General features: G+C 43.3%; 1 protein-coding gene across 2 annotated transcripts in view; it reads right to left on the minus strand.

The window, feature by feature from the left end:
• Positions 1-1,393: 1,393 nt before the first annotated feature.
• AGK (acylglycerol kinase) overlaps positions 1,394-27,742 on the minus strand; it is a 54,565-nt gene continuing 28,216 nt past the window's right edge. For both annotated transcript variants that reach the window (XM_061638768.1, XM_061638767.1), the window contains exons 5-16: positions 27,663-27,738; positions 24,993-25,085; positions 24,663-24,695; positions 21,475-21,569; positions 19,412-19,481; positions 18,421-18,500; positions 17,651-17,708; positions 15,252-15,399; positions 14,539-14,636; positions 12,810-12,880; positions 4,407-4,491; positions 1,394-1,660 (exon numbers count right to left, since the gene is read on the minus strand). In XM_061638768.1, coding sequence (XP_061494752.1) covers positions 1,523-1,660; positions 4,407-4,491; positions 12,810-12,880; positions 14,539-14,636; positions 15,252-15,399; positions 17,651-17,708; positions 18,421-18,500; positions 19,412-19,481; positions 21,475-21,569; positions 24,663-24,695; positions 24,993-25,085; positions 27,663-27,738 — 1,045 coding nt within the window. In that variant the 3' untranslated portion in view covers positions 1,394-1,522. The remainder of the gene's footprint in view (positions 1,661-4,406; positions 4,492-12,809; positions 12,881-14,538; positions 14,637-15,251; positions 15,400-17,650; positions 17,709-18,420; positions 18,501-19,411; positions 19,482-21,474; positions 21,570-24,662; positions 24,696-24,992; positions 25,086-27,662; positions 27,739-27,742) is intronic.

Here is a 27,742-nt window from a genome sequence, read left to right on the forward strand (position 1 = left end):
GTTGGCGACATTAACATCATTTTGCCTAGAGGAGGAACTAACAATTAATCATCAGAAAACCAAAGCCCTAGTCTTTACTAAAAAAAAGATAAAACATGTTTGGAGGATAGGTATTCATTCTATTGAACAGGTAAAAACCATCAGATACCTTGGAATTATCTTCCAATCATCAGGTTCACAACAGATGCATATCACCTCTAGCCTGCTGAATGCTAGACGCACAACAAAGGCCTTAATATCTTTTTTTTACACGACAGGGGGCCAACTCATCCTCCCGGCCAAGAAAATATTTGTTGCAAAAATTATACCGCAACTTCTATATGGTGTTCAAACTACCACATTTACTAATTTCTCAAAACTAGAAGCTATTCAAAACTCCTTTCTAAGAACTATATTAGGTGTACCCACTTGTGTCCCTAATCATATTCTGAGGTTAGAATGTGGACTTCCATCTATAGAGTCCTGTGCATGGAAGCTGAGAATTTTTCTATGGCTGAAACTGATTTTCAACCCTATTGGGTTGGCTCCCCATGTCCTTTCTGATAACTTTCATTCCCCTTGGGGAAAACTTATACATGATAAGTTATTAACTTTAGGTTTCTCGTTATCCTATATTCTCAAATTGGGTTATGAATCTGCTCGTGGGACAGTTAAACAACGGCTTAATGACATTGACTTCCAGAACCATCTATTGCTCATTAAAAAACAAAGACACAACCCGAAGTTTTGTACTTTAATGTCATATCTTTCGACCCTGGAATTACCCAATTATCGCAGGGCTTTTATGTTAGCCAGATTAAACATCTTGCCGTCCGCTGTGCTTACGGGCAGATATAATAAAATCCCATATCCTGAGAGACTTTGCCCATGTGCTGGTGAAGAAATTGAGTCCAATGAACATGTCTTTTTTAGATGTACTTATTATTGTGATTTAAGACAGCAATTGATTTTACCTATTTTATTGCCTTACCCAGGCAGACCTGAATCATTTTATCTTGATTATTTACTAGGAGACTACTCACCTGAGGTGACATTTGCAGTCGCCAAATTTAGTGCTGCTGCTATTCAACGTAGGAAAGCAATGGTGAAACATATAGCTGCATACTAGTTCCTAATGTGAATCAATTATTAACTATTTTATTGTCAAACTAAATATTGAAATTATTTGTACCCATTTTATTCTATTGACATATGTCTTTGTATCTTGTCTGTCTGAAATGGTCAAATGACTGTAACAATAAATTTCATTTCACTTCCTAGTCAAGGAATTTAGAGTTCTGAGATCTACTTATAGACAAAACACAGGTCAGTCTGCAAAGACAAGTCTTTCATTGTACTCAAGGAAAGGTAAACAGTCTTTTCAGTTGGAGTAGTTCATTAAACAAGCCAGTCAGTGATGCAACCAAATTAACCCTCTTTTTAATGTATATTTCTTTTGGCACCTGCCATGTCTGCAGTTCTTCTGAAATGCAAATGCCAGATTGGCGGACAGGAGTTGGGAGCGCTGTTTTGATGTCTGCCTTCATTCTGATGCACTTTGAAGCATCTGCTCTTTTTTTCTGGCACTGCAGAAGAACTGGAGCTTCCTGGGTAACAGCTTCACCTCCACTGGCATTGCTTCATACTCCTCACTGTCAATAGCTAAGGAGCCTTCCGTATCCTGCAGAGAAAGTAGTTTTACAATAACTAGTTGTTGTTATGTGCCTCCAAGTTGACTACGACTTATGGCGACCCTATGAATCAGCTACCTCCAATAGCATCTGTCACGAACCACCCTGTTCAGATCTTGTAAGTTCAGGTCTGTGTCTTTCTTTATGGAATCAGTCCATCTCTTGTTTGGCCTTCCTCTTTTTCTACTCCCTTCTGTTTTTCCCAGCATTATTGTCTTTTCTATTGAATCATGTCTTCTCATTATGTGTCCAAAGTATGATTTGGACATCATTTCATCATTTTGGACAGTTTCATCATTTTAGCTTCTAGTGACAGTTCTGGTTTTATTTGTTCTAACACCCAATTATTTGTCTTTTTTGCAGTCCATGGTATATAACTAGTTACAACAGAACAATGAAACAGACATACTGATGAAAGCTATGTCTGAACAGCTGGGGATTTCCACCTCCATGGTTATGTACCAAAACATACCCAAGAGACCTGATGTTCATCCCAGTTAGGGCTCTACTGTAAGATGTTCTCTTGTAAAATAATTTATTGTGAAAGTCCTAATTTTTTTAACATTGTCTATTCTATAACCTGGGTTCAAATCCCCACATAGCCACAAAGCTCACTGGGTGACCTTGGGCCAGTCACTGCCTCTCAGCCTCATGAAAACCCTATTCATAGGGTCGCCATAAGTCGGAACTGACTTGAAGGCAGTACATTTACATTACATTTTGATGTACCTACTTTCCTAAAGCCAAAACAATGTGCTGTTTCAAGCCATGTGCTGTTATGCCTATTCACAAGTAAGTTTACCATGATGTGGGATAGAAATCTCTGTTTATATTAGAAGTATCCGTCTTTTTTATAGGCAAATCAGTTCTCAGTTTAAAATAGGGGGACCTTTTTCAGTCTGAGGGCCGAATTCCATTGTAGACAATCTTCTGGGGGCCACAGTGGTGGGTGGGGCCACAGGGAAACACTGGCTGAGCAACAGGTATAAAGCTTACCTTTGTACAGTAGGCTACATTCCAGCCACACACAAGTCATAGCTTTGTACAAAACTCATGCCTCTCCATCAGGGCAAGCAAAAGGCATTATCACAGTTCGGCCACATTCTAGCCAGGCAAAAGCACTCCTGGAGAGTGACAGGTGTGTACAAAAGGGTGGGGAATGGACTGCTGAAGAGGCCTGGAGGCCATATTTTTCTCGTGCCCAAGGTTCCCCCCACCCGAGTCAAAGTGTCTGCCAGGAAGCATGAGATGCCACCCAACCTCTCACTTATGACAGCCTGCATGCTAAATCACCTGCCTCCTGAAAATTCCTTAAGAGTCTGGTCTAGCACAGGCAGATGGAATATCCACACCTTTTGTCTGTACCTGTCAGATGCACATCTCTAGCTGCAGATAAGATGTTCAAGAGCCTACGTGATTTCCACGCCAAGTTACATCCTTCCCAGTTTGCATAGAGATCATCCCAAGAGGCAATTCCTGAGACTACTACCTAAAAGTCTTCTCTCACTGGAACCCGGCAATTTGAATTGGGGATTTGCCCTGCCCCCATCATCACCTCCTAGAAGATGGCTGGACAAACTTGTTCTGCTCAGCCCCCTCCCCTCCTGCCTTTTTCTTAAACTGCAGAATTGAAAAGTCCTTTTTTTGTCCATTAAAAGTTGTCAGGTGTTTGGGAATTCAAAACAGGTTTCTTCTCGCATAGGATCTGCAACTACAAGTTTTTTGCCTACTGACTTATCAAATGGACGGCAAGGTTAGTGGATCGGCTTGCTAAGCTGGAAATCCTCACCGAAGACACACATTGACACAATTATCCTCCCCTTGCACCCCGCTACAGCCAGCCTACAATAAAAAAACATTTTAAGAGACTGATGAACTAAGTTATGGAGACTTACAGTGGTCATGGAAACTATAAAGGCTGGGATTAGCCGCCAGGAGCCTTTCTTTTTGTGTTCTTGCTGACTGAACCTGACACACAGCTGGGATCATTAGGAGGATTTAATAACGCCCGGGGCACCAGATGAGTTTTGCCTCCACTGTGGATCTCCAGTTTTGTCCTTAATACATCTTATTATAAGAACTATCTACTAACCAAAAAGAAAAATAAATAAATGCATTTTACGGCTATGATAAGGCATATAATTACAGGCTAGAGGGCAATATCATTGTTTTCTTCTAAAATGTCTTGCATATCTTCCCATTTTCCTGTGTGCCTGAAAATGGTTTTCAATTGGGGATTCTGTTCTGATAAGTGAATTTGCATCCTGGGAACTATGGGCCTGGCTTTTCTCCCATAATTAGAAGATTCTATGAAAAGCTGCAGGACAGGATGCAATCTTAGCAGGAAATGAGTAGATAGGAGGAGTGTTTGTGGTCAATCCAGCCAAAGTATTGACCTATCACCACATAGTGGCTTTGTCCTGGGGGGCAGGGGAAGGGATAATGAAGCTGGTTGTAGCCTATGTGAATGTAAGAGAGGTCAGAGGAAGTGGAATTCAGGGATGCAGTGAGGAAGACTATCCCATATTGATTTTTCCAAGTAGGAAGGGTGAGTGAAGCTGCCCCTAGGGCATGAGCTACCTCAATTTAACAAATTTGAATGTAACCATTCTGCTTCTATACAGTGAAGGAATTCAACATGGTTGATAGGATCCTTTGCAACATGCATTAAGCCTTCTATGATCCATAAGAAAACGGAGAGTAAAGCTAAGCTTTCCTCAACATCTTATTTCTCACCTCTGGAAGCTGCAAGATACACCTACTAGCCTGAAGACAGTGGCTTCCTTCTGGACACAAGTGGGGATCCTGCATCTTTTGGCTTCTGTAAGAAATAGAGGAACGGAATCAGCCGTTAAAGCTATGCTTAAAGCACAAAGGAGCTGTGAGGCAGGCAAGTGGATTGGCTTGCTAAACTGGACACCCTCAGTTAAGACACACAATGATCCTTCTCCCCACCCCCCAAAAAACAAACTACAATAAATAAAACATTTTAAGAGACTGATGAACTAACTTAAGAAGTAGCACCAACCCTCTCACCAAAATGGAGACTCAGAGAACAGAGAGCTGAAAGAACAGAGCCACTCATCAGGAGCAATGAGAAAAGGAGTTCAAGATGGGTGGGAGATTCTAAAAAAGGAAATTCTAAAAGTGCAATGGCAAGCAATTCCAACAAGGAAAAAGGGGGGAAACGGCAGAAGAAGCCAATGTGACTTCACAAAAAGCTTAGAAATGACCTGAAAACAAAAAAGGACACATACAGGAAGTGGAAAGAAGGTCAGGCCACAAAGGAAGAGTACAAGCAGGTATTACGGAATTGCTGGGATGGTGTCAGAAAGGCTAAAACTGAGAACAAGCTGAGGTTAGCGAGGGATGCTAAAAGCAACAAAAAAGCTTTCTTTAGGTATGTCCATAGTAAAAGACATGAGAAAAGAAATAGTGGCACAGCTACTCAATGAGGATGGCAAAATGATAACAGATGACAAAGAAAAAGCAGCTCAATTTCTAATTTGGCTCAGTCTTCTCCCAAAAAAGGGTCTATGACCCTCCCTGGAAACATGAAGTAGAAGGGGCAGGATTGGAGCTTGAGATTGATAGACAAATGGTCAAGGAATACCTAATCACTTTGAATGAGTTCAAATCTTCAGGGCCCGATAAACTGCATCCTAGAGTATTGAAGGAACTGGCTGAAGAACTCTCAGAACCGCTGTCTATTATCTTTGCGAAATCATGGACGACTGGTGAAGTGCCAGATGATTGGAGGAGAGCTAATGTTGTCCCTATCTTCAAAAAGGAGGAACCGGGGAACTACAGTCAGCCTAACATCAATCCCTAGAAAAACTCTGGAGCAGATTATAAAGCAGTCAATCTGTAAGCACCTTGAAAGCAATGCAGTGATTACTAGGAGCCAGCATGGATTTATGAAGAACTAATCCTGCCAAACTAGTCATATCTCATTTTTTGATCGGGTAACCTCCCTTGTAGACTGTGGGAATGCTGTGGATATACTATATCTAGACTTCAGCAAAGCTTTCAACAAAGTGCCCCATGATATTCTGATTAGCAAGCTAGCTAAATGTGGGCTGGATGGAACAACTATCAAGTGGATCCACAGGTGGCTCCAGAATCATACTCAGAGTGCTTATCAATGGTTCCTTCTCAAACTGGGCGGAAGTAACGAGTGGGGTAGCACAGGGCTCGGTCCTGGGCCTCTAGTGCTCTCTTCAACATTTTTATTAACGACTTGGATGAGGAGGTACAGAACACGCTTATCAAATTTGCAGATGATACAAAATTGGGGGGCACAGCTAATACCGTGGAAGACAGAAACAAAATTCAAAGGGACCTTGATAGGCTGGAGCATTGGGCTGAAAACAACAGAATGAAATTCAACAGGGATAAATGCAAAATTCTACACTTAGGAAAAAGAAACCAAATGCACAGTTATAAGATGGGGGATACTTGGCTCAGCAATATGACATGTGAGAAGGATCTTGGAATTGTCGTTGATCACAAGCTGAATATGAGCCAACAGTGCGATGTGGCTGCAAAAAAGGCAAATGCTATATTAGGCTGTATTAACAGAAGTATAGTTTCCAAATCACGTAAAGTATTAGATCCCCTCTATTCAGCACTGGTTAGGCCTCATCTTGAATACTGCATCCAGTTCTGGTCTCCGCACTTCAATAAGGATGCAGACAAACTGGAACGGTTCAGAGGAGGGCAACAAGGATGATCAAGGGACTGGAAACAAAGCCCAATGAGAAGAGACTGAAAGAACTGGGCATGTTTAGTCTGGAGAAGAGAAGATTTAGGGGAGATATGATAGCACTCTTCAAGTACATGAAAGATTGTCACATAGAGGAGGGCCGGGATCTCTTCTCGATCATCCCAGAGTGCAGGACACGGAATAATGGGCTCAAGTTGCAGGAACCCAGATTTCGACTGGACATCAGGAAAAACTTCCTAATTGTTAGAGCCATACAACAATGGAACCACTTACTAGAGAGGTAGTGGGCTCTCCAACACTGGAGGCATTCAAGAGGCAGCTGGACAGCCATCTGTCAGGAATGCTTTGATTTGGATTCCTGCATTGAGCAGGGGGTTGGACTTGATGGCCTTATAGGCCCCTTCCAACTCTACTATTCTATGATTCTATCTACAGCCCACTCTGTGGATATGCATAACAGTGAAGCAACACTGGAAATAGACTCCCAGGATAAACAGCCCAAGTGGAAGCTCAAACGGCTGATCTCTGTTAAAGAACTGAATGCGTTAAGAGTAGACAAACTGGAAGAGAAAGCTGCGGACTGAGTGCAGCAGCGAGGAACCGTGGCTGATTCGGGGGCTTGAGAAGGCAACAGTCTTGTCAACAATCCTAAATTAAAATCCATTACAAATTCCTCGAGCTGCTTCAACCCATTTAATACTTAATAATTAATGCTAAGCATACTTGCTTGGAAGTCAGTTCCATTAAGATCAATGCGACTTACAGGTCTACACGTTTTTGGAGTCATAGTCCATCCCCCTTCCACCATTCCGTGAGGCAAAGTTATCTTCTCATTTTACACACGAAGAAGAAGAGAGGTCCAAGACTACGTTGCTTGCCCAAAGCTACAGGCTTTCTTGGCTGGAGTACATTTATTTATTTATTTATTTATTTATAAATTATTTATAAATTATTTATAAATTATTTATTTATTTATTTATTTATTTATTATCTGATTTATGTATTTGATTTGAACCCAGCTTTTCAGTCTGTTAAAACTGCTGACTGCACCAGCCTGCCTCCCTACCTCAATAGGTATAGCCACCATGGCTATTTACCAGGGGTGAGGAACGTCAGACCCAGGGGCCAAATGCAGCTGTCCAGGCCCCTCTGTCTAGCGCCGCTTCATACCCTCATGGTGTATAGTAGGGCTGCAGAACCTTTTTCAACCTGAGGGCCACATTCCCATCTGGGCAACCTTCTGAGGGCCATACGCCAGTGGTGAGCAGGGCAAGAGCAGCCGAGAATGCAAATGCCACCTTTGTACCACGGGTATCTCTCTCTCTCTCTCTCTCTCTCTCTCTCTCTCTCACACACACACACACACACACACACACACACACACACACACACACACACACACACACACACACACACACACACAAAAACACACACATATTATCAGAGTTCAAGAACGCATTCTAGCCATTACTAACAAGACCTCCAAATAACTCATTGTAAGCATTATACTACTGGCTAATGCTGTCCCACCTGCAAAATAGGAGAAATTTCCAGGTTATATTAGAGTTACGGATCTATCTTGGACAGCATATTGAAGATTTGACACCATACTCTTCTCTATTACACAGTAATTCACATATACATACATATGCCTGGGAGAACATACCTTGGGTTTTGCAAGGGGATTTTCGGGGGGCCCAATCAACGTAGGTAATGGGAGGTATGGTGTTGGGAGGAGAACGTGCCAGGTAAGGGGAACTCGTCCTAGACAAGTTGTGTCTGTGCCTTGTTCCGGTTCTCCTCATATCCGCAGGATTGCTGGTTGTACTATCAGTCAGCTCTCGGATCTCCAGGTGCTGCTTTTAAATGCCAGGTCGGCCCTTAATAAAACCCCCCTTATCCACGATTTGATTGTGGAGAAGGATGCTGATCTTGCGTGTATTACTGAGACCTGGGTGGGTGAAGAGGGAGGGGTTGCTCTTTCCCAGCTTTGCCCACCTGGGTACTCGGTGCAGCACTGTGGTAGATCTGAGGGCCGGGGAGGTGGGGTTGCTGTGGTCTATAGGAGTTCTTTCTCTCTCACCAAGCACCCTGTCCAGGTGGCGACTGGTTTGGAGTGTCTTCATCTTGTGCTGGGCCAAGGAGACAGACTGGGAATACTGTTGGTGTACCGACCACCTTGCTGCTCAACGGCTTCCCTAGCTGAGCTGACGGAGATAGTCTCGGAGGTATTATTGAGGTCCCCCAGACTTGTGGTACTGGGGGATATCAACATGCATGCCGAGGCTGTCTTGTCTGGGGCGGATCAGGACTTCATGGCCGCCGTGACAACCATGGGGCTGTCTCAAATTGTTTCTGGCCCGACGCATGTATCAGGACATACTCTTGATTTGATCTTCGCCACCGGTCATGGAGATGGTGATCTGAGGGTGGGGTATTTTTCATCTACTCCGTTGTCATGGACAGATCACCGCTTGCTGAGCTTTAGACTCACGACAGCCCTTTCCCTCTGCAGAGGTGGGGGACCTATTAAGTTGGTCCGCTCCCGGAGGCTTATGGATCCTGTTGTTTTCAGGAACGCTCTGGGAGTTTTTCCGGCTGATAGCACTGGTGCTCCTGTCGAGGCCATGGTTGATCTGTGGAATACGGAGATGACCCGGGCCACTGACATGATCACTCCCGCGCGCCCCCTTCGGTGTAGAGCTCATACAGCACCGTGGTATACCCCGGAGCTGAGAGTGATGAAGCAAGAGAGAAGGAGGCTAGAGTGCAGGTGGAGGCGAACTCCTGACGGATGTAATCTTTCTTTGGTAAGTGCTTCCACTAAGTTATATGTAAAAGCGGTTAGGGCAGCAAAAAAGTCTTATTTTGCTGCAACCATTAGATCATCCCTTTGCCGCCCAGCGGAGCTTTTTAGGGTGGTACGAGGGCTTTTACATTCTGGCCCTCATGATACCAAGGAAACATCGGAAGCCCGCTGCAACGAATTTGCGGAGCACTTCCAGGACAAGATTGCATGCATCCATCGGGACTTAGACTCTGATGTTATGACAGTTGATTCCATTGAAGTGTCCAGAACACGGTCTTGTCCTTCATTGTTGGATGAATTTCAGTTGGTGCAGCTCGAGGAAGTGGACAAGGTGCTTGGAATGGTGCGGGCGACCACGTCTGCTCTGGACCCTTGCCCATCTTGGCTGGTGAAGGCCGGCAGGGCTGTGACCACCGGCTGGGCCAAAGAGGTGATAAACGCCTCCTTGAGAGAGGGAGCAGTCCCTGGCAGTCTCAAGGAGGCAGTAGTAAGACCGCTTTTAAAGAAACCTTCTTTGGACCCAGATGTTTTGAACAACTATAGACCGGTGGCTAATGTCCCTTTTTTGGGCAAGGTCTTGGAGCGGGTGGTCGCCGGCCAGCTCCAGGCGCTTTTGGATGAAACCGATTATCTGGATCCGTTTCAATCCGGTTTTAGGTCTGGTTTTGGCACTGAAACAGCCTTGGTTGCCCTGTATGATGACCTTTGTCGGGAGAGGGACAGGGGGAGTGTGACTCTGTTGATTCTCCTTGATCTCTCAGCGGCGTTTGATACCATCGACCATGGTATCCTTCTGGGGAGGCTCGCGGAGTTGGGAGTTGGGGGCACTGCTTGGCAGTGGCTCTGCTCCTACTTGGCGGATCGTCGCCAGAAGGTAGTGCTTGGGGAACATTGCTCGACACCCTGGACTCTCCATTGTGGAGTCCCTCAGGGGTCGGTTCTGTCCCCCATGCTTTTCAACATCTACATGCAGCCTCTGGGTGCGGTCATCAGGAGTTTTGGAGTGCGTTGTCATCAGTACGCTGATGACACGCAGCTCTACTTCTCCTTTTCACCTTCTTCAGGTGAGGCTGTTGATGTGCTGAACTGTTGCTTGACCGCGATAATGGACTGGATGAGAGCTAATAAACTGAAACTCAATCCAGACAAGACCGAGACACTGTTGGTGAGCCCTTTACCTGCCCAGATGGTGGATGTTCATCCTGTTCTAGATGGGGTTACACTCCCCTTGAAGGAACAGGTTCGTAGTTTGGGGGTCCTTTTTGACCCTTCCTTGTCGCTTGAGGCTCAAGTGGCCTCGGTGGCACGGAATGCGTTTTACCATCTTCGCCTAGTAGCCCAACTACGCCCCTATCTGGACAGTGACGATCTCGCCTCAGTTGTTCACGCTCTGGTAACTTCTAGATTGGACTACTGTAATGCGCTCTACGTAGGGCTGCCCTTGAAGACTGTTCGGAAACTCCAGCTAGTGCAAAATGCGGCAGCCAGGTTGTTGACAAGGACCTATCGGTCTGCGCATATAACACCTGTCCTGGCCCGCTTGCACTGGCTACCCATCTGTTTCCGAGCTAGATTCAAGGTGCTGGTTTTGACCTATAAAGCCTTATACGGTGTGGGACCGCAATACCTTGTGGAACACCTCTCCCGCTATGAACCTCCCCGTTCACTTCGTTCAGTATCTAAGGCCCTCCTCAGGGTACCAACTCATCAGGAAGCCCGGAGGAATGTTGTTAGATCTAGGGCCTTTTCTATGGTGGCCCCCGAACTCTGGAACAGCTTACCTGAGGAGATACACGTGGCGCCTACGCTACTTTCTTTTAGGCGCCAGGTTAATACCTGGCTATACTCCCAGGCATTTTAATGTTTTTACGTTTAATTTTTGTTAGTTAACTTGCTGCTATGTGATATTGATTTTATTATATTATTGTATTTCAATCCAGTTTTGTACACCGCCCAGAGAGCTACTAGCTATGGGCGGTCTAGACATGAAACGAAATAAAATAATAAATAAATAAATATGCACAGACTTTTTTGTAGGTAACGTTCATTTACCGATTTACTAATTATATTTATATACTTCCTTTCAGCCCTAACAGCTCCCAAGGCAGTTTGCAATAAAAAGAAAATTAGGTGCTGGCTTTTTTACTGATTGATTTCACAAAAGTTATATACTACTTACTCAAACAAAAGGCATCTGAGCAGCTTACAATCTAAAATATTCATTAAAAATACCAGTAAAAAGCAAACATTAAAAACAAGTTACATGAAATTTGGGTACATGATGATACACATGCAACATTCTAACTCAAACTTCCTGGTTCCAACTTCTCAAAGCGCAAGGCCAACGGTCCTGGTTCAGATTATCAATAACCCTATAATAACAGTTTTCCATCATCAAGTAGCATGAACAGCATATAAAAATGCAAATAAATGAACACACAAGTTACAGTATATAAAAGGGTGTGTGTCTGTGTACAGTACCTAGCCAAAAAAACAAAGGGGAAAAAAACAGTCACACAACCTCTCTCTTTTCCCTGTGCTGCTACTCCTCTCAACCATACACAGGGCAGGGGAATAGTCTTTGGCATATGGAGCCTATTATCCAACAACTCCTACTAGTGTTTCGGTTTGATAGTAGCTTCTAACTTCATCCTCTTTTCACAACACACATGCACTGTTCCATTTTTTTGTTTGAAGATGGGAAATCTCCCCTTTTCTCCAGTGTACATTTGGGGTGGGGGGAACTAGAGAGCAGCTCTAGGTTCAGCCTTGGTCACCTGTGTAGGATACTGGTATGTATCTTAGCAGCTCATCCACAAGGCAAATTTGAGCAGGCTTTGCAAATAGATTGATATATATTACTATGTGTGTGTGTACACACACAAACCCCATCTCACCCCTCATATGCCCACCCATTCACTGTGCTCTGCAGGAGAGGGCTCACTGCAGGTACCATCTCATCAAGAGGCCCCTTCCACAGGATGCAAGAACTGGGTGTTTTGTGTGGCAGCATTTACCCCTTTGGAACTCCCTCCCATTGCAAGTCAGTCAGACACCGTCTCTATTATCGTTTCAGTGCCTACTCAAGACCTTTTTCCAGCTAGTCTTTTAAGAAGAAATTTTCATCCTTGTCTCTATCTGATTTGGGCTGGAAATGGTTTTTAAATATGCTTTTATTGTTATTTTTTTTAATTGTTAAATTGCTTTTGGATGTTTTATGGGAAGCAATTCATAAAGGAAATAAATAACAATATATAATGCCACTACGAGTCAGCGGTGGAGAGATATGAAGAGATCCAAGGCAACAGGGAAAATGATCTGCAGCTTTGTATGCTTGCAGTGGTCATGGAAACTATAAATTAAAGGCTGGGATTAGCTGCCAGGAGCCTTTCTTTTTGTGTCCTTGCTGACTGAACCTGACACACAGCTGGGATCGTTAGAAGGGTTTATTGATGCCAGGGACACCAGATGAGTTTTGTCCCCACACTGGATCTCCAGTTTTGTCAATGCACCTTATTATAAAAACTACCACTAGACAAAAAGAAAAATAAATACATTTTATGGCTCTGTTAAAGCATATCAGTGCAAGTTCTCTAAGACTCACCCTCTTTTTATGTATTCTCCTTTACTGATTGTATCTGGTTCGATGCAAATATTCATGAAGTCTTCTGTGCGCTAAAAGGAATGTTTAGAAATGGACACATTAATACTAATACCCATAGCATCTTATATTAGTCCAACCTTCTACCTCTTGAGTTAAATCATCAACTTCTCCCATTCTGGGAGGGGGGTGAGGCGGCGGAAACAGTGTCTGGGAGGCAAGAGAATGCAAAGCAAACAGTTACTTGTGAGCCATAAAAGGGACCTTATAGGAAAATCTAGGCAGAGTGCACATTCATATATTCTCTCTCTCACTTACACACACACACCTTCCATATCTTTACTTGTGCACACCTCTATCCTCTTTCCAAACCTAGAGGACCACAGCGGCGGTTCTATACTCACTTATCTAGAAGTAAGTCCCACTGAACTCTATAGAGCTTGCTTCTGAGCAGCATTTATAGTTCCAGGGCAATGATCTCAATGGGACTTACTGCTGCAGTTGAAGCAGAGTGCTCTTTGGGGAAGGAATAAAACTTAACCTCCTCTTTTTGGCCTCTTCTTAAAGAAATAGTATACACTGAGGGAAGTCTTCTTGCATCTTTCAATCGTCCTTGAAGCTAGGGATTCCCAAATTGGTGAGTTTGGATTCAGAACGTACTGCGGAAGCCTCGTAAGGTGGTTGGCAGACAGGGTGGTACAGGTAAACCTATTGTTGAGAGCCCAGAACTCAGAATGAAGTCAGGAATCGCACACAACCAGAATAGTACAAATAATACAAAAATAGCGCTCTAGCCCAGAAGATTCCCTGACCAGCCCTGCTGGCTATGTTACCATTCATTTGATCTACTAAACACATCCTGCCAAGTTGGCATTTCGTTTAAAAATTGGGCATACTGGCAACTGTCCTTCAATTTGTTCACTTCAGTTCAGTAGCTAGGTACTTGCTGTTCTTTCACATATGGCACCTCACCTGAACATGAGTCTTTGCTTCCTCCCAAAGAAAAAGCGGTACAAGAAAGAAAGAAATAACAATCCTTGGCTCTCAGGTTTGTGTTCTATACTAGAGTATAGCTATAAGAGCCAGTAAACTCTCTGCTAAACATACAAATAAATAAAAGTCAACCACCAAAACCTTAAAAGCCTGAGCAAGCTATGCAAAGCAAGCACCCTTACACGGTACCAGTGTTTTGTAAATTTATACTGTTAGCAATGGGGAAAAGAAAGGGCCCTGGAGCCCAGCTTGCTGATCATGGGAAATCTTACTCAGCTTTCCCTTTGGCTTCAGTGATCCACCATGCATGGTCCACACATTCTCAAATATATTTTTGTAATCATAAGATCTAAGAGCTTCCCCTATCCTACTTCTTCTTAGAAAAATAAAAAATAAAAGTAGAGAATCTCATCAAGGCTGCACATGCATACAAACTTCATATTTCTATATGATATAGGTACTCAGCAAGTATGAAGAGCGTTGTGTGTGTACATGCCCCCACTTTTTTTTTCTGCCAAGTCTCATTTTAAAAAGCACATCATACAGGCCCTAGATCTGGAACTTAAAAGGAGAGACAGCAAAACACACACATGTCCCAAAAAACAGGTTGTCGTATTTTGAATTTGCACCTGACATATCAGCCTGCTTAAATATCTGAGGCCTATTACAAGTTACAAAGCAGCTGGGGGGTTTTGGAACACAGAAGGAAACTAGGATTCTTTTACGTCTGCACCCTTACTTTCAAGTCCAGATGACTGTTCTGAGTAGTGACAGAGAATTCAATGGTGGACAGCTGCATTTTTTGCCAGGCCTCCGGAGTCACCTCCTTCGGGGTTTCTGAGATTCGAGAAGGAAGATACCATGAAGCGGAAAGTTAAGACAAGCAATGTTAAGACCAGCAGCGGTCTAGATCTTTTTCTTTCTTATGGCTTCGGAAGGCTTTATTCCATTTATATTTAATGCTTATGGCTCAAAGGAACCGTACAGCAGGAGAGAAGGGGAAAGGAAGGTCAGAGTTCACACAACAAAAGAAAAGTAGCTGAAACACCTGATGGATCTCTCAGGGCCAAGCTGCATGGATGCAGCAGGGAGAAAGGACTTTTCTGATGAAGATATAGATATAGATATATAAAGACCCTCCGTGGAGCAGAGTGGTAAGCGGCAGTAACACAGCCGAAGCTCTGCTCACGGCCGGAGTTTGATTCCAACGGAAGGAGGAAGTCGAATCTCCGGTAAAAGGGGTCGAGGTCCACTCAGCCTTCCATCCATCCGTGGTCGGTAAAATGAGTGCCCGGCATATGCTGGGGGGTAAAGAAAGGCCGGGGAAGGAACTGGCAATCCCACCCCATATATACAGTCTGCCTAGTAAACGTCGCAAGACGTCACCCTAAGAGTCAGAAACGACTCGCACTATATATATATAAAAGAGAGGGAGAGAGACTGGCTGCTTACCTTTCGGAACAGGTGCCCAATAAAGAGCAAGCCTCTTGTAAAGCCTGATGTATAAAGGAGGTCTAGGAGTCTTCTGCTCTGGCTCCTCAGGAGGCCTCGGAGTTGGGCCCAAATAGGTAAGGGAGGCTGAATGTTTCTGAGGCCACTCCTTGGGATTTGACCAGAAACAAAGCAAGATAACCCTTTCGACAGGGGTATGTAAAAACTGGATCAGCCATTCATTCAGCAATAGATAGACTTGGGAACCCTGGTTGCCACTAAACAGCTGCAAAGCAGAAGGAGCCATCTGCCGGGCAGAAGCTGTAGGCAGGTGAGGGGCTGCTGCTGAGCCCATCTGCTGCCTGCCACTTTCCCACTACAACCATTCTACTGGCTCCTTTCCCCCATGATGGGAGAATCAAGTATCTTTGCCAGCCAAGGGGAAGCATCTTGGACAGGGAGTGGCTGGGAAAACGTGGGTAAGGAAGAGCATAAAAATGTCCATCCAAACACCACAGAATGCAGGAGGTGAAACAGCAAAAGCTACAGTGGTTGGCTGACTACCAACCACCACCACAACCATGCAGTAGGGCCACCAGACATTGCTGAGAGAGGTCTAGTGTTGAGTAGCAATGCTGTACCTTATGAATTTCAAAAAGATAAACAACCACCATGGCAGAATGAGGCATATAAGCAACTTACTCTTCTGCCCCTCAGAATAAAGGACTTAAATGTCTTAGCAATATTAACATAGGGCATCCTTGTCAGGAAATGGGATGAGAAGGAGCTATATTTTTCTCAAAGCATCTCATGCAAGTCACTCTCTTGACACAAAGAAGAGACTCTATAGTCTAGTTGGTCTTTACCAAGTCTTAAAATGGCGACACTCATATGCAACACTAAACTGTGGTTTAACACTATAGTAAAGCCCCACTCATACAGCGGGTTACGTTCCAGACCCCCGCCGAAAAGCAAAAATCGCTGGAAAGTGGGACACAGCCCGAAGCCTGCTGCTGCTCTGGCGTGATCAGCTGTACAGTACAACTGATTGCACACTACAGCTGATCGCTGTCAGCTGTAATGCGGGGAGCTCCAGCCGCCGCACTACAGCTGACCGTGCTTGGCCCCTGAAGCTCCCCATGCTACAGCTGATCACCCTGCTGGCACCGTATTAGCAGAACGCCGAAAAGCAGGGCCCTACTGTATATGGATGAGCTGCAGCAAGGCAAAGTGAAGTGTTGTGCTATCCATTCCCATGCAGTCTGGAGGAGGACTTCTGAAGAGATTAGCTTCATGTTCAAAGAATACTTGGCATGTTGCGTTTGTGCAACATCCTGGCTTACAACAAATTCTGGTAAATTTTAAAACAAACCATGGTTACAACGCTGCTTTGTTTAATTAATATAAATTTTAAAGCAGGATTCCTGGTTGATATATCATGAGAAGCTGTCATTATTTGTCACTGAAACTAATCTCTAGGAAAGCAAATCTCTCAGCTGCATGGGGTGGGGGGAGAGAGAGGGGAATACATGAGCCCAACACTTTTGTTTGAGCTCACTGCAGCTTGTCCACGTAGTGCTAAACCATGGTTTATCAGTGTGTACAAACTCGCCCAGTATATCTATTATGATGCCACAGCTTTTAGTGGAGGTCTGGATATTTATTATCTGCAAAGAAATCAGGAGAAGGGTGTGTAAAGGAAAAAAACTTAGCTCCGTTGATGTATGTCAAATCTTTCACTACCTGAGAACTTTAAAAATTAGAGCAATTAACCTTTCTGCTCATTTTGTGACAGAAGGTAGGCTGACTGCAAGAAGCAGATTATCAACAGTCCTGTGGACTCTATTTATAGGCACTGCTTACGTCAATGGAATAAATCTCAGGGTGAATCATTAGCATAACAAAAACTGTGAAAGTGGGATGCACTAGAGGAAGGCAGCGGAGTAACCTCTAATGGGCCTCAGCTGCATCACAGCATCTCTTCACCCTTTCAAAATGCAGCTAATATTCTCTAGTAATTTCTAGCACTGCAATATTATTCCAACTGCATTCCAGGATTCAGCTTTATAAAAAAACCTTTGTAACTCTGCTACCTTTTTTTGGCAAGATATAACTCAAAATTGACCTTGCATCAGACCAGTGTCAAGAGCCAGCTTTGGATACGTTACAAAAATACTCTGACGTTCAACATGGCCTTAAATATGGTCCGTTGATACTTCAAATTGCATCATATGCCTCATACAGTATGAGCACATATACCGACTAAGACCCTCTAAGTTCTGGGACTGAACCTGGGCCTTTTATGCATTCGAAAATGGGCTCCACCACTGAGCTATGTTATAGATTGTGTGAGACACAGATTCTCCCACTTCCTAAATACTACAACAGCCTGGAAAGGCCCTTTACTGAAGTTCCTTTACCTTCAATGTATTAAAGAAGTGGGCTGCTTTGATTTTCAGAGGCCCAAGATACCAGTACCTGTAAGAGAATAAAAGAAAGAAAGCAAAATAATGTTAAGGACATGGAAAAGGCAATAATATTTGCCAATGGAATTTCTACTAAAGCTGTTTCTTAGAGCCTAACCCTTGGACGTTAGATGCCCAGCCAATGCTCAGCAAAGTGTAGCTGGCCCATGGATCTATGCTAACGCAGATGTATTCTATGGACTCCTCCAGATGACCTGTTTATTGATCATTCATCCTGATTTGCTTGCATAAAGCTTACACAGAGGTTAGGTTGTGTCTAGTCTTTATTAAGCACTCATTCTGATTTGCTGGTGGGGTGTTTACACATCTTCCTATAGTCATTTGTTCATCCCCCATTTTTCAGTGCACTCCCCTGTCACTTTCCTAAATACGATAAGTCACTTTTTTTGTTTTGTTTTTAAAGTGGATTTATTGTGCTAGGGTAACGGAATACTTTAATTTACTTTAATTGTGCAAACTTAAATTTCTGGTATGTGCTCAAATCGCTTGCATAAAATAGTGAGTCTGGAGGCATCCCATGTCTCTTTGTGAAATCTGGCCCAGGGCGTTCACTAGGAATCAGCAGCAATCTTAACACCTCAGAGCCTAATCTGGTCACAGTGAACTCCTTATTGCATATTGTTGGAGACAGTGGGGAGAAGAAGGCAACCGCAAGTAAGAGACAGGGGCAGAAAGAACACAAAGCAAGAGTGTTATTTCTTTACTTGCTGACTTTTGCTCCTGCATCTCTGTAAGACCCCCATCTTAAACCGGTTACAGCGAACACAGGTTGGTCTTTGCTCCCCTATAAATAAATAAATAAAAGTTACATTTGATACAAAAGCCGCTAGACATTTAAATTGCACTAATCTGCAGTGATTTCGCCAGCAATGGATCAAACATTCAGCATCAGGCTGAGAACAAAAATACCAACCACTATAATGCTGGCAGCACACAACAGAAAGGAATTGCAAATTAATACCTATGTGGAGAGGCTTGGTTGCAACTTTTTTTCCTCAACCCTGAGCCATTTCGTTTTGTGGGTACCATAAGACTGAAACAAAGGACGATGAGCAGCTATCATTTAAATAAAAGGGAAGGGTTCACAAGATGATGATTAATTTGTTAAATTTCTATCCCAACATTCCTTCCAAAGGAGCCCAGGGTGACAAACAACACAGAAGCAATACAATTAAAAATAAAACATAAACTATTTAAAGCAATTAAAAACAATTAACATCTAACAATATCAAGTCGAACTAAGAACGTGACTGGAACGAAGCCCCCTCTTCTCCTTCCCAGATGCCTTCATGATGGCTGCTTTCATTGTAGGAAACAACTTAGCCAAGACGTCTTTAAGATACCCAGAAAGAATCAGGCGTGGTAGAGAAACAAACAGCATTATGCACATCTGTGCCTAAAATATGTGTGAACAGTTAAAAAAAAGCATGCCCACCTACAGAAATGTTTGTGAACAAAACCTTTATTGCCACCAAATTCATTGGCCACAAATGACATTATTTCCATTACAATGACCGGTGTTTTAAGCATTACCGTAACCCTCAGTCCCTCTGCCCTGCACTAGGTGTGCTGTTCTTTAGAGAATGATTTAGAAATACATCTCTGGCGTGGTCGGAACAACATATAACAGAAGACAGACATAGGAATAAGAATATCCTTCCCAAACAGAGGAGTAGCTAAGACAAACACGGCTACCTTGATCTGCAAAACATCAAGTGGAATAGTCTCTCCTCGCAGTATGGACAATGTGGCGTCAGTAATATGTCTGAAGAAAAAGTCAAAGGAACACATAATTAAGTAGTAGAGAACATAGGCTTTGTGTGCAAAGGATCCCAGGTTCAGTCTCACATATCTCCACTTACAAGGATCCTTGACAGCAGAGCTGGGAAAGACCCCTGCCCAAGGTCCTTAGAGAGTTGCTGCCAGCCAGAATTGATAATGCAGGGCGAGAGGAAACATCAGCTAGACTTGGTATAAGCATCTGCACGTATTCATATACAAGAAAAAGGTAATATTGGCATCTAAATTAGAGCCTTTATTTAGATTTCAAAACCACCCTGATCCCACAGCCTCTGGGCAGGCAACAACAGTTTAAAAAACCACAAAAAGGCTTCAATATAGGTTGTGCTGCAATGAAATAAAGAGAACCCCCTGCTCGCTCCCAGCCACAATTCTACCCTTTGTTTTGTTGATCCAGCATAGTACACCATTGACAATGGATGCAGGAGAGTAAGGTACAAATGCCTACTCTGCTGTAAAGCTCAATAGGAAGTTCAGAGTAATAAAGTCAGGGGCTCTGAATGCAACCCTTTGAACCAGTTTCCAGGATTTGAACACTGATGTGGCTTGTGGCTTGTGGCAACACGCCTTTTAACAAGGCTTTTAAGTAGAGCCCTTATCCCAGTCTGCGTTTGTGTTGGAATTGCTTTTTAATATGTTTTTAAACCTTCTTTTTTAAAAAAATAGATTTTTAAAGCTTTTAAAAATGTTTTAAAGATGTTTTGTTTTAATATATTTTAAAGTCTGTTTTTATGATGTGTTAAGGTGTTTTTAGTGCTTTTGTTTGCCACCCTGGGCTCCTAACTGGGAGGAAGGGTGGGATACAAATCTAATAAATAATAAATAAATAAAATAATTGATCAGGATGTAGGAAAAGGGAGGACACATACATTATAGTTCTGACACCATGTTTTCACATATCTCTATTTATAACCTGCTCTTTCTCCCAGTGTAAAGTCTTCAAAAATTCAACTTTGTCTTAAACGCAAGAGATGAGGCATTTCTAGCTTCAGAGAATGGTCAAATAATAGGGGCGAGGCAGGGGGTGGAAAACAGGGTGACAAGACAATTAACTCCTCAGTGTGAAAGACACTTTCAAGATGACTAACTTACTGGGATGTGGTACATCATCTTCCTATTGTACTTTTTCTGTACCACAGCAGTAGTGGATGTACTTTCCTGCCCCGCAGAGGTCTGCTCACTATTGTTCACAATATCTAATTAGCATTCAGTTCAATAGATGCTTTGCTGGTATCCTTTGTACGTAGTTTTCTCCAAGCCAACTGGCACATCCTTTGCAGGCCAAAACTCTTGTAACAAACCAGACTTATATAGACCAACTTGACATGACTTTTTATTTTTTTTTTAGTGGAAGCTAGACTCAACAATGCTGGTTTTAATGAAATCACTTCAAAGTCAGCCTTTAGTGAGAACCAGCGTGATGGTGTTAGAGAGTACAGCAACCAACCTAGTGGTATTTTCCTTGGCCAAGTGCCCTCTAGATGTTTTGGATTACAACTCCCATCAGCCTCAGCCCGAATGGCCAATGGTCAGAGATGGATGTTGTTGAAATCAATAACATCTGAAGGGCACCAGGTTGGGGAAGGCTAGTGTAGATCCAAGACCAGGGTGTGTGTGTCTCAGATTCAAACCCTCACTCAATTATGAAGTCTACCATTTTGTTTTGACCTGTAGCCAGGACAATCTACTTTACAAGGTTGCTGTAAGTGGAAAGACCCGAGTTATGCTCCCCTGGACTCCATGAAGAAAGGGCAGGATACAATTATGATAATAAATGTAAAATCAGACAGCTTAAAAAAATTAGAGAAGGTACATAACATACCCTAAAGTATCTAAAACTGTACTTCAAAAAACAAAAAGTCAGATCAACAGCCCTTCCTTCCTGCAGGATTCTGAAATCCCACTCCTTTTTAAAACATTCACACAGATTCTCATATGATGCACAAATGCAAACTTACTGGACTTGGTTTGCACTCTCAGGATAAAGAGTGTGACTTAAGGTGCTGGTCTTTCCAAGGGGAATGAATCCAATCGCAATTTTACTGAAAGCTGCCTGGGAACAAATGCAAAACAATTTTTACATCAGCATCAGCTGAATTCAGCTCCCTTTTTGCATAGAGCACAGCTGGGGCTGACATCACTCCACACACACACTCTCCTTGGTGTGAAGCGGGCAGGCACTTCCTGAAAGAGAGGCCTTAATAAAGAATGACTTGGAACATCAGGCTCTTTAGACAGCCCTCCAAGTGCCAACGGGCTACAAAGCAGCCTTCTGTAGTCATTAGCTACATTGTTACATACAGAGAGAGGCTGGCACATACTCTCTAAGCAACGTATGGATTCTGTCAGCAACCTGCCATCTCCAAAAAGACTGAAGGTGGCATCTGAAGCATTGCTGCACTCAGGCCTCGTTTCATCTGCCAGCAAAGCACAGTTGAGACAGAAATGAGTAATTCAGAATGCCTTCCTCTGGCGGAGTAGAAGATTCAAAAGCACCCCAGCAATCAAGTTACCAATTAGAACCAATTAGGCAGCCATTTTTAAACATAGTTTGACCATTTTTATCTTTTTCTCTGCAAGTTGGGGAAGCAAACAACAAAATACAGTCATCTGTTAATTTTAAAAAGCCACACACCGAGACATGGCTTGCATAGGATTTTAAGGTTCAAATACAGCTCTTTTTCTCTAGACATGGAAGTCACTGCTTGCATTATTCTTCCAGTCAGGACATGGTTAAGGGCATGTTACTGGAGTACACACATATGTGTATACATACACACACAGAGACAGAGAGAGACAGAGTAAGCCATGCTCCTTCAAGTGTGTCAGCAAATCAATGTAAATGACTGTATAACCACAACACCTAGGCTCTCCGCAGAATACTGCAGCTTGCAGCACTGTGATTCAGCAAATCCAATTCAATTTTCTGAAGCTCTCTATTTGCCTACATCCTCTTCTGTCGCACCCTCTGTACACTCAGTCTCTTTCCTCATCTCATTTTCTCTGATGTCTCTTTGTACTTCACGAGAGATGCCCTACTGTCAGATGAACATAAATTGATTATACCTACAGAACAAAGTACAATCCGGCAAAAGGAGTTGTATCATTGGCTTTTTTGGCCATAGCTTTGCATCTAAATAACAGTTAACATGCAGGATATTTTGGGTTACTGTGAACTTCAGCAGAGTGTACCATTTTATCATGCAAAGTGAAACCAGGAAAAGACAGACAATTCAAGAGAAGGGTTTTGCCATGAGACCCGTTGATCCTTCCTCCAGGTACTTAGAGGAAATTTCTGAATGGGTGGCAAAACACATCCCTGCCTTCCCCCCAAAACCAACACGCAATCTAGAAGCTGCATGGAAATTGAAGGGCAAGGCCAAGAGGTGGCATACTTTTGAGGGGAGGCGGGAAGGGTGCAATAGGCATGTAGAAAGGGACATTTCGGCCATATGGCCAAAGATGAAGGGAGAACTGCTGAAGAATGTGTGGAGGCCATTGACAACTAGCTGGCTCATCTGCAAGTGTGCACAGAACCCAGCAACATGGCTGGCTCCAGAGGCCAGTACAATGCAGCAGCTGCTGGGGCCCTATGGCTGGCAGGGGCCTCCACTGAGATGGCTTGCTGGAGCTAGATGACACCTTCAAACAAAGGCATCACTTGATCTCCACCATCCTCTTAGTCTGAACTAGCACTGTAATACAGGGATGCACTAGGATAGAGAAGATGCTCTTTAGTTACGAAGAGTTGGGAAGATAAAAGTCTTTCGGAAAAAAGAAATTTGCACATAGCTAGGCTTGCAGATGACTGTTGGGTTTGATCTCTGTTTGCTTGCCTATTACTCTACTCCTAGCAGATTAAGGGATCCAGTTACGGTCTCTTGACCAGGAAAGGAGGGTGGCAGAGGGGGCTGCCAAAATCCTGAAGCTTGCCCTGTCCAGTTCAGAAAGACAAGGTTCATGGAGTGCACTGCGAACTCTCACTGTTCCCCTAAAGGGTCCATCACTGTGCCGTGTGAGAGAAGGAAAGTATCAGGGAACTCTGGGGCAACCAGATGCAGACAGGAGCAAGTAAAGACTGCGTCCCTTCCCCTTTGACAGGGAACAGAGGCTGAAGTAAAGAGGCCAGACTACAATTCATTGCAGCACTGATCCATCGCTCATTTCCCCAGGAATTGCTTCGTAGTGGGGAGAGGAAGAGGGAGGACTGCATAATGGTCTTCCATTAAGCAGCAAAGCTGTCACAGCATATTATTCCTTTTGCCTAGTTTCTTTTCAAGTGTAGAGATTTGAAAGCTTAGAATTCCTCAAAGACAGAAATGTAATTCTTTGCACTGATGCCAAAATATAAATTTTGTCTCCCCATGAGCTGGTAAAGGCTCTGTACAGCAGCTAAGAGCCTCCTCAGATCTTCAAGCGGTTCATTAAATTGCCTTTTCCCTCTCCTTTTCTTTTTGGTCAGGTTCTGATAAGATGTTGTGGAATATAATTCGGTTAACAAGCAGCCTCATGCTTTATGCCGTGCATCCCTGCCAGTCATATATTTCATTCAAAAGGGAATGCAAACAGTCATGGGTCCACTTTATCTTTACATGAATACTGGGGCAGGACAGGAAGGGAAACTGGAACGTTTGTTTGGCAGAATTATAATCTCATGGATCTCTGAAAGTTTTGCTTTTAAAATTCCCCCATTGTGCTTACGTGGAACGTCTCAAAACTGGGATAGGAAGCCATTTCCAAAGACAAAGGCCTAATTAATTCTCAATGAGACAACTAAACTGTGCCTAGACTGTACCATTTCATATTGCAGGTAGCAACTGTATGATTGAATGCTCCTCTGCATGAAATAAATTCCCTGTACACAGAAAACTAGCATCTCAAGGAGAAGGATTTTAGCCTTCTCCTCGACATGCTTCTTTTCTTCAAGAAGGCAATTGTTTTTGTATGGAGGAACATTCAATCGCAGGAAGCCACCATCTCCATTCTCCAGACACGGGTTGACTGCCTCATTGAGAACTGGGTCAAAGACAGACAGGTGAAACGGCAAGAAGCTAGCAGTGCTTCATCCTCAACAATGACAGAAAATAAAGACTGTGAGAAGCTTAGGATCTTTCCGTTAAAAAGGCAACAGAAGAAAGCATCTTACTTCATCAGCCCTTCGAAGAAGCCCAGTTATGACCTGAAACAAAATAAAAAACAAGAGCACTTTCACTTCATTGGCAAACTGAGCCAGAAATTGCTTTTCCCTTCAAGCAAACAGGTGACACAGCAGCACCAAGCCTTGATGTATCCTATAATTTTTGCTCTAATTGCCCATTCATGATGTATCAAATCATTTTATGGGAATCAGGATGGGAGGAATCCCACTGTCAGGAAAAGTGGGGGGGGGGAGAAGGGGAAGAAAACTTGTTGCATCAAGAATCCTTCCCCCATGCCATTTTCCCATGGGGAGAAATATACAGAACTCTTACAGTACCTCTTGTACAGTTCCATCCCCTCCTGCAATGATGATCATGTCTGTGTTTTCCATCAGCTCCAGCAACTTCTTTGCTTGCCCTTCATAATCTGTCTATGATACAAACAGAGCCCAAAAATACAGTGGGTGACTCTTGTATTAATTTACAAGGCCCTTAACAACTTAGATCCAGGATATCTCAAGGACTGCCTGGTTGCTTTTATTCCCGCCCAATCACTGTGGTCTTTGGGGGAGTCACTGTCACTGGTCCCCCATTACTGGGATGCACAGTTCACATGCCATGAATTCAGTTTTGTGGGCCCAATTTTATGGAACTCCCTTCCAGATAAGTTCAGACAGGCTCCCGCCTGTTGAACTTCCAGCATCTACTGAAGACTTCTTTTAATTCCAGCAAATTCTGATTTTATAGGTTTAACTCATTTTCATTGTATTTATTTTCTTGTACAGTAGGGCCCCGCTTCTCGGCACCCCACTTTTAGGTGTTCCGCTAATAAGGAGCCAGCGGGGCGATCAGGTGGAGAGGGGGCTGGAGCTCCCTGTACTCCATCTGATCATGCGGGAGGAGGGGAAGATCAGCTGTAGCGTGCTACAGCTGATCTTCTCCTCTTCTAGCACGATCAGACTCCCGCTCGAACTGATCACACCCAAGGAGGGGAAGATCTGATCTCCTCCTCCTCTGGTGCAATCGGCGGGTTAGGTTCCAGACCGCCGCGCTACAACTGATCCGCTTTCCGGCAGGTTTTGCTTTCCGGCGGGGGTCTGGAACCTAACCTGCCGTATGAGCGGGGCCCTACTGTACACTGCTTAGAGATTATTGTAATTAAGTATAAAAACTGTAGAATAAAAAATAAAAATCCATAATTAGAAGAGACCTATTGAAAAACAAGGACAAGTCTACCAAAAAGGAAAGCCTTTTAGTTCCATACACGTGTGTACTTGCAATGCTCAACACAATACATCTCATTTATTTATTTTTAAATTTTATATCCCTCCCTTAAAAGAACCCCCCAATGCCTTACAGCATATAATGCAGAGAAATTCCTACACTATATTTTTACGCTCACCTAAGATAAATATAGTCCATGCTATTTTAAAATTAGAAATACTTAACTCAAAACATTTAATCATTTTCTGGTTCAAAGAAGAAGTTGTTGTTGTAGCAGGACTAACTGATGGTTGACTTTTCAAAAGGATAGTTTCTGAAAATCATGTCTTCTCATTCAGCCAAAACTCTCTGCTAATTAGTTCTGAAAGTGAACAGCACCACCTATTGAACCCACACTGCATCCTGAGGTACTTGAGGGATTTGCAACTGTCTGGAGACATCCTCCTTAACTTGGTGAATGCTTACCCTAACTTGCGTATGCTTACTATTTAAGACTATCTTACTCATATGCCCAGTCGATCACTGCGCTCTGCAGGTGAGGGCCTCCTGCAGATACCATTTTCTCAGGAGGCCCGCTCTGCACAACATAGGAAGTGGACCTTTAGTGTTGTGGCACCTTAGAATTCCCTTTCCTTAAATATTAAACAAGCGCTGTCTCTGTTGTCTTTTTGGTGCCTACTGAACATCTTCCTCTTTCAACAAGCCTTTTAAGTAGAGACCTTATCCCATTTTGCACCGGTTTTGGAATTGCTTTTTAAGATGTTAAGGTTTTTCAAAATATGTTTTTAAGATGTTTTTAGTGTTTTGTCCTTTGTTTGCCACCTTGGGCTCCTTTAGGAAGAAGAGAGGGATATAAGTTACAAACAAACAAAGTAACCCCTTGGACTGACAATATGTTTGCAAACTAATGGGGAGGATCCATAGCTCAATGGTTGAACACATGCTTTGTACAAAATAAATGCTCTGTGATGTGCCATGTACATTGATGGGGCTATAGAAATCTTCACCATCATCTCTAGTTACTTGGGTACCAAAGTTGGGGAGAAAGTCCATGCTTGAGACTCTACTCTGTTTGAGTAGACCACACTGCGCTAGATGGACCACTAACCTGACTCAGTATAAAGGGAGCTCCATTGGTTCATTGCTGACATTCAGACAAAAGTGCCCATTAGTCCTACCTACCTGATCCCAGGACAGGGCATTTCCTGAGTAGAATGTCCTCCTGCCTATGGGTGCAGAAAGGGCTGCCTCTATTGCTAACAGATACCACAAGGCATGTTAAGAAGCTAGCACAATATGATCTCAAAACAGTACAATCTTCCCCTCCTTAAGAAGGCTCTCTTGTCTTTTTATATTCCTATCAGTGTTGCTGAGTTTTTCCCCTATCTGAGAGGCCATTAAAGGTGTAAAACAAGACTGTCCTTAATCAATCTCAAGTGCCCCATTGCAATTTTATGAGCTCTCGTGCATCAGAATTTTTCTCAGAGTCTTCAACCCCTTTCTTTGCCTACATGCATCAGTAGACAACACTCCAAAATGCCTCTCTCACCAAATGTTGCACATGTTCTCCATCGCCCTTGCTTCAATAAAATGAAAGCCAGAGAACCCAATTACAAAAAAGGGCACTGTTTTAAAAATAATAAAAATAGCACCCCCTTGACTTGAGCATTTAGACACTTCCCTCTTTAGTTTCACCTCTAGCGACAGGTATTCTGACTGAGATGTACCAGGAGGAGAAAGTAGTCACTAGGAAGAGAAACCACAAGTTCATTCTCAGGCTTTACCTTCACCACGGTCACATCCAAACCAGACAAGTGGAGAATTGGGGCTGCATTCTTTTCAAAAAGATTCCTGGCTTTGCTAG

The sequence above is a fragment of the Rhineura floridana genome, chromosome 8 (assembly GCF_030035675.1).
Source record: "Rhineura floridana isolate rRhiFlo1 chromosome 8, rRhiFlo1.hap2, whole genome shotgun sequence".
Classification (NCBI taxonomy): Eukaryota; Metazoa; Chordata; class Lepidosauria; order Squamata; family Rhineuridae; genus Rhineura; species Rhineura floridana.